We start from the raw sequence: 6,119 nt of genomic DNA, 5'->3' as shown, positions 1-6,119 counted from the left end.
TATGCACTTTTAGATATGAAGTTTATGTTGTCATCTTTACATGTATTATAAAATTTTTATGTTCCAAAATTCTTCGTTTTTAGTCATAATATACAGTTAATAAATTTACAATTCTCTATATGTCAAATTTATAAACTATTTTGGAGTATACTGTGACGGATAAATGTTTAGCAATATTATTTTACATTATTAAAATGCTTATTAATATTTACTCAAATGTGGCTACAAAATCGCAATAAGTCCAAAGTGGAATCATGGGGTATAAAAAGGGTGGAATAGAACCATATTTAATACGGCAATTGAATTGCTGTTAAATTTAAATCGAAACATATTAAATAATTAAAATGTCTTTACAAGGAAAATCTTTTAAGCTCTCAAACGGAAACACAATTCCAGCAATTGGATATGGTGTTGGAACTAAATGGTTCAAATTTGGACAAAATCAAATCGACGATAAGGTAGTTGAAGCAGTACAGCTTGCGATTGAAACTGGAGCTCCGCATATTGATGGTGCCGAAATTTACAATACTAATAAGGAGATTGGTCAAGCATTGGCCAAAAGTGGAGTGAAGAGAGAGGACATATTCATTACAGACAAGTATTTCGCAGGAGATGGATCTTACAAAGCGAGATCTGAAGAGGTCAATCCTTATGAAGCTTTGAAAGCAGATTTAAAACAATTTAACATTGATTATGTTGATTTGTACTTAATTCATGCTCCTTTCATTAAAAAAGAGACCCACGGTTTCGATTTGGTTGAGGCATGGCAATACCTTGAGAAATTAGTGGATGACGGATTCGCTAAGAACATCGGGGTGTCGAACTTCACTAAGGAAGATCTTGAGGTTATTTTGAATAGTAAGCCTAAATATAAGCCAGCTGTTAACCAAATTGAATACAATGCATACTTGCAGAACCAAACACCAGGTATCGTCGAATTCTCTAAGTCTAACGATATCTTAGTTTCGGCCTATTCACCATTGGGTCCACTTTTAAAAGGTAAACCTGGCCCTATTGATGAGTATGTCGAAAAATTGGCTTCAAAGTATGGAAAGACTGAAAGTCAAATTTTGCTCAGAAGTGTTTTGCAGAATGGTATTTTACCAATTACAACTTCTAGTAAGAAAGAGAGAATCCAAGCTAGTTTAGAAATTTTTGATTTCGAATTAACCCAGGATGAAGTTAATGAAATCAATAAGCTCGGTAAACAGAAGACTTTAAGACAATACTGGACTAATGAGTATTCCAAGTATGACTAAATTAATAATTAAGTAGAATACGGAACTAATATTAGAAGTATAATTAAATTAGAATTAGATATATACTTAGATACTATAGATTAGTATTATGAATTAAATTTGCTATTTGGTCGACCATTTCAGAAACCTCTTGCACATGGGAGTCAAATATACTGTAGTCAGGTTGAAATTCACCAAATATTAAAGTCTGTTCCATCTGATCTATGCAAGTACCTGGTGGTAATTTTCCACTGATTATCATTTGCGAAACAAGAGCTTCAATATCCAAATTTGTCGGTATTATAAACAATTGTGTTATTTTATCCAAATGAATATTCATATAGTACTTAGGAAGTAATGAAATATTATTTTCAAGGAAATTCGATATCAATAATGATGAATTCGTTTTTGCGATTCTCTTCACGATTGGTGCCTTTGAATTAGCCAAAAATGCTTCATATTGTTTAAACAGGATAAATTTTTCTTCATTTAGTAAAGTGAATAGGCCTCTTACCGACTCCTCAACTTTCTTGTTGAATTTGTTTGCAATCGTGGAATCTACCTTTGTAACTTGTGAAATACTTAATGTTTCATCTAGAAATTTTAATATGTTTTTCTTCCTGAAATCACTTCCTGCCAATAAACAATAATCAACTACTTTCAAGTATAAGTCCACTGCTAAATCAATAACATTGTCATCTTCTGTATCCGGTATGTTACTCAACGTAGTTAATTTTTTATTGACTAGCTCCATAAATCTGAAGATTGTAATGGTCGGATTGAATAGATATTGGAAATCATTGTATAAATCATTATATTTAACTCGTATGTATTGTCTTGTTGGATTATTCTGTACATTAAAGGGTCCTTTTGGAAAAGCCCCTGAAAGCTGTATCATTTTATTAAGAGATTCTATCTCATAGATGCCTATTTCTCTAAATTCCAAGATAAACTCAATCTTTAATAGGATCATTAATGCACTCAACTCTTCATTGTCGCTATCTAGTGGTAAGTTATCTATTATTTGATTAGCTTCTGACTCGATATTTTGGTATATTTTTTGCTTCAAATATAAATATTTCTCTATGCTAGACATTAAATGGCTATTTAAGGTATCTGCAACCTCATTGGATATCATTATTAATTTTATTCGACTATTATTCTTGGTATACATTCATCATATCTTCATTAATCCTGAAAATTGAAGATAACACAAAATAATTTTTATACGACTCGTTTACAGTCGTATAAATTTTTCAGAATCTACGACTTATAAAAGATTGTGATTGTGCCTGAAGACTATTTCATTACGTTTATACATAAAAGATACAACTCGTTACAGAATGAAATTATTCTACTTCACAGCTATTCCATTAGCTATATTTTATGTCCTCAATCACTTGTTTTACACTTGGTTACCAAGAAATTATAGATTTGATAAAGAAAAGCTTGCCAGTTTATCAAGAGAAGTGATTGCCAACCATCCAGATGGAAATGCTACTGCCATCATGCTTGAATTAGCACCAAAGATTAAGGCTGAATACGGTGATATTATCAACGACTTGAACTTCGACAACTGGGTTTACAATAATGCCGGTGGTGCTATGGGAACCATGTTTATCTTACATGCCTCCATCAGTGAATACTTGATCTTTTTTGGAACTGCTATTGGTACTGAAGGTCACACTGGTATTCATTTTGCCGATGATTACTTTACTATCTTGACCGGAGAACAAAAGGCTGCTTTCCCAGGTGCCTTGACACCAGAAGTCTACTTACCAGGTGATGTTCATCATTTATCCAAGGGATACGCTAAGCAATATTCTATGCCAAGTGGTGCTTTTGCCTTGGAATTGGCACAAGGTTGGATTCCAGCTATGTTGCCATTCGGGTTCTTAGATACATTATCCTCCACTTTAGACTTCCATGCTTTCGGTAGAACAGTTTACTTTACAGGTTTAGATATGGTCAGAAACTTGTTGAGAGGAAAGTTTTAGGTATGTCAATTAGAATCAGACTTTTTCGTAGAAATTGTTGTACATCGAAACCATCTGTTTATAGAAGTTGTATTATTGCATCATTTTATAAACTTTGCAATTATTAGAATAAAATATAATAAGTCATAAAATCTTGCTTAACCATAGTATCCAACTACATTGTCATCTACCTCATGTAGATTTTATTGCTGACGATAATCTAGCTCCATGGCTTGATATCTTTAACTAGTACGAATATTTTTCAACTCATCATTCCTGCAATAAGTACAAAGAATTAATCATCATTAATTGTGTACTTCGTGCCACTTTATCTTTCACTTTTTCTAGTTATTTGTATTAATTTAAACATCATGTTGTTTGTATATTATGTTTCAGATTTCTGAATTGTATTGTCTCCTTGTTTTTAAATTTTATTGAATTTTTGCTATATATAAGAATTATTGTAAATTTGCAGCCATTCTTTATGGAATTAAAATATAAAGAAGCAAGAAAAATAGCATCCAGTTATAAAAATAGGAAGAAACGGAACCTGATCATATATACACCAATCATAATATATCATTATGTTGGATTTTAGAAAGGAAATTCGTTTCGTCTATTATACAATAAAACCACGATTATAATTTTATGCGCGTGGCTAAATGTAAATTCAATGATATGATTTTATAAATGATCTACAAATAGTTAAACAATTCATTTCATATTTGACCCAAAATACTATGACCTACAGGGGGGAGCCCACTAATGAGATTACACCATTAGCGAATAGCGGATTTCTCTATGATTCAATAAGAAATGAGGATTTAGATGAATCTGAAGTCATCACATATATTCAAAACAGAAGAGCATCTATTGCCTCATGCGGAACTGATAAGATTCCAAGCAGCTTGATTTTAAGCCAAGGGGGCGGAATAAGGTCACATATAGATAGGGGGAACGATGAATTGATTACCACGTCTAGATCGAATGCATCATTCGTGGGAGATGTCTTATCTCATGCAAGCGGATTATTGGCCGAGCCCGAAACTGACTACAAAACAGAAATTAAGGTATTGTTTGAGTACTCAATTCCATTGGTTATTACATTCTTATTGCAGTATTCATTAACAGTTGCATCAGTCTTTTCGGTTGGGAGACTAGGGCTGAGGGAATTGGCAGCTGTTAGTTTATCTTCTATGACAGCTAATATTTCTGGATACGCTATAATTCAAGGAGTTTCTACCTGTCTTGATACATTATGTGCACAGGCTTATGGTAGAAAGGAATTTAGCACCGTTGGTGTACACTTTTTCAAGTGTAACTATTTGTTATTTTTGTTATGTATCCCCATGTTTTTGTTATGGGTTTTTGGTTCGAAACCAATTCTCTTGATGATTATTGGTAATGAGAAGGAGGAATTGTGTTCATTGGCATCTCAGTATCTTCAAGTTTTAAGTTTAGGTTTACCAGCTTTTATTCTTTTTGAAAATGGTAAACACTTCTTGCAGGCTCAAGGTATATTCCACGCATCGACGTATGTTTTGGCTATTTGTGCACCATTGAACGCATACCTTAATTATTTATTAGTATGGAACAAGTCGATTGGTATGGGATTCGTAGGAGCACCAATATCTGTATCCATAACCAATTGGTTAATGTGTATTTTGCTTTACTTGTATATTTGGCAAGTCAAGGGTAATGAATGTTGGCCTAGTGGAGGCTTGTTGTCACCCATCTTCTTTCGAAACTGGACCCGAATGATTAATCTTTCAATACCTGGAGTCTTGATGGTAGAGGCAGAATGGTTAGCATTCGAAATTATTACTTTTACTGCTTCTAAATTCGGTACTGATGTTTTAGCTGCTCAATCAATCGTTTCAACCACATGTGTCCTTCTTTATCAGATTCCGTTTGCCATATCGATTGCTATTTCTACTAGAGTTGCCTGGTACATTGGTGCTGCCGCAAAAAAGCCTGCCAAGGCTGCAACAACAGTTGCAATCTACATTTCATTATTGCTAGGATTAATTAATGGATCTTTTTTGTTCTGCTTTAGAGATACATTAGCTTCTCTATATACCGACGATTCTCATGTCATTAAACTTACCTCCAAGGTTTTAGTGGTTGCTTCGGTATACCAAATTAACGACTTTTTGTCGTGCTCAACAGGGGGGATTCTAAGAGGCCAAGGTAGACAGAAAATAGGCGGAATATTAAATTTAATATCTTACTATTGCATTGCATTGCCCTGTGCTTTTACATTTGCATTCTACTTCAAGCTTGAATTGGTGGGCTTATGGCTAGGAATGATCATTGCTCTTTTTTTCGTTTCTACGCTACAATATTACTTTGTATTAACTAGTGATTGGGATTACATTATTAGTGAATGTATCAGCGAGAGTGTCTTCGATGATGGCTTTAATGCTGACGTGCATTCCATGGTTCCTAGTATGAGCAGTTCGCGTTTTGCTTAACTAACATAGCTGTTATAACTTCCTATTATTTTGGTGTCAATGCTACTAGTGCAGTGTGTATGATGTGAGCTGATGCAATATGGGCTATGGTGAAGTCCGAGATGGGAACTAGTTTGTAAATTATCAAAATTTACCTCTATTTTAAATCTTAGTACCAAAACTACTACAGGCAACATATATGTAACAAACTATTAAATTTAAATTTTTATTTTTGGCTATTCCTGCTCTTACCAGCAGTAATTATTACTCCTACTGTCTACTGTAGTGATTATTTGGCATTATATTCTGTTTATCCGAAAAATACGAGTGTTATGAACTTGCGCTTGCGTGAAAAAAATCGTTTCGCAGCTTGATCCGGATAAACCTTGCCTATGGAAAGGGCAGTAATAGTAATTCTGCTTTATATCATGCTATAACTATTTATATCTTAC

The 6,119-nt window shown here is 33.6% G+C and overlaps 4 protein-coding genes across 4 annotated transcripts; 3 read left to right on the top strand and 1 right to left on the bottom strand.

Annotated features, from left to right (window-relative positions):
* Positions 1–344: 344 nt before the first annotated feature.
* Positions 345–1,259, top strand: AC631_03518 (aldo/keto reductase; the record flags this gene model as incomplete). The annotated part of the gene is made up of 1 exon (XM_015612347.1): positions 345–1,259. One exon carries the CDS (start codon positions 345–347, stop codon positions 1,257–1,259), a length of 915 nt encoding a protein of 304 aa, XP_015466850.1.
* Positions 1,260–1,332: 73 nt separating this feature from the next.
* On the bottom strand, positions 1,333–2,376 carry AC631_03517 (uncharacterized protein; the record flags this gene model as incomplete). Its single annotated transcript, XM_015612346.1, has 1 exon — positions 1,333–2,376. One exon carries the CDS (start codon positions 2,374–2,376, stop codon positions 1,333–1,335), a length of 1,044 nt encoding a protein of 347 aa, XP_015466849.1.
* A 205-nt stretch (positions 2,377–2,581) lies between these two features.
* On the top strand, positions 2,582–3,235 carry ERG2 (C-8 sterol isomerase; the record flags this gene model as incomplete). Its single annotated transcript, XM_015612345.1, has 1 exon — positions 2,582–3,235. The coding sequence occupies one exon, from the start codon at positions 2,582–2,584 to the stop codon at positions 3,233–3,235; it is 654 nt and encodes a 217-aa protein (XP_015466848.1).
* Positions 3,236–3,954: 719 nt separating this feature from the next.
* AC631_03515 (uncharacterized protein) lies at positions 3,955–5,688 on the top strand (the record flags this gene model as incomplete). Its single annotated transcript, XM_015612344.1, has 1 exon — positions 3,955–5,688. The coding sequence occupies one exon, from the start codon at positions 3,955–3,957 to the stop codon at positions 5,686–5,688; it is 1,734 nt and encodes a 577-aa protein (XP_015466847.1).
* Positions 5,689–6,119: the final 431 nt, after the last annotated feature.

This window comes from Debaryomyces fabryi (assembly GCF_001447935.2).
Source record: "Debaryomyces fabryi strain CBS 789 chromosome Unknown contig00076, whole genome shotgun sequence".
Lineage (NCBI taxonomy): Eukaryota > Fungi > Ascomycota > Pichiomycetes > Serinales > Debaryomycetaceae > Debaryomyces > Debaryomyces fabryi.
The sequence above is the reverse complement of the archived record's forward strand: the minus strand, read 5'-3'. Positions and strand labels throughout refer to the sequence as shown.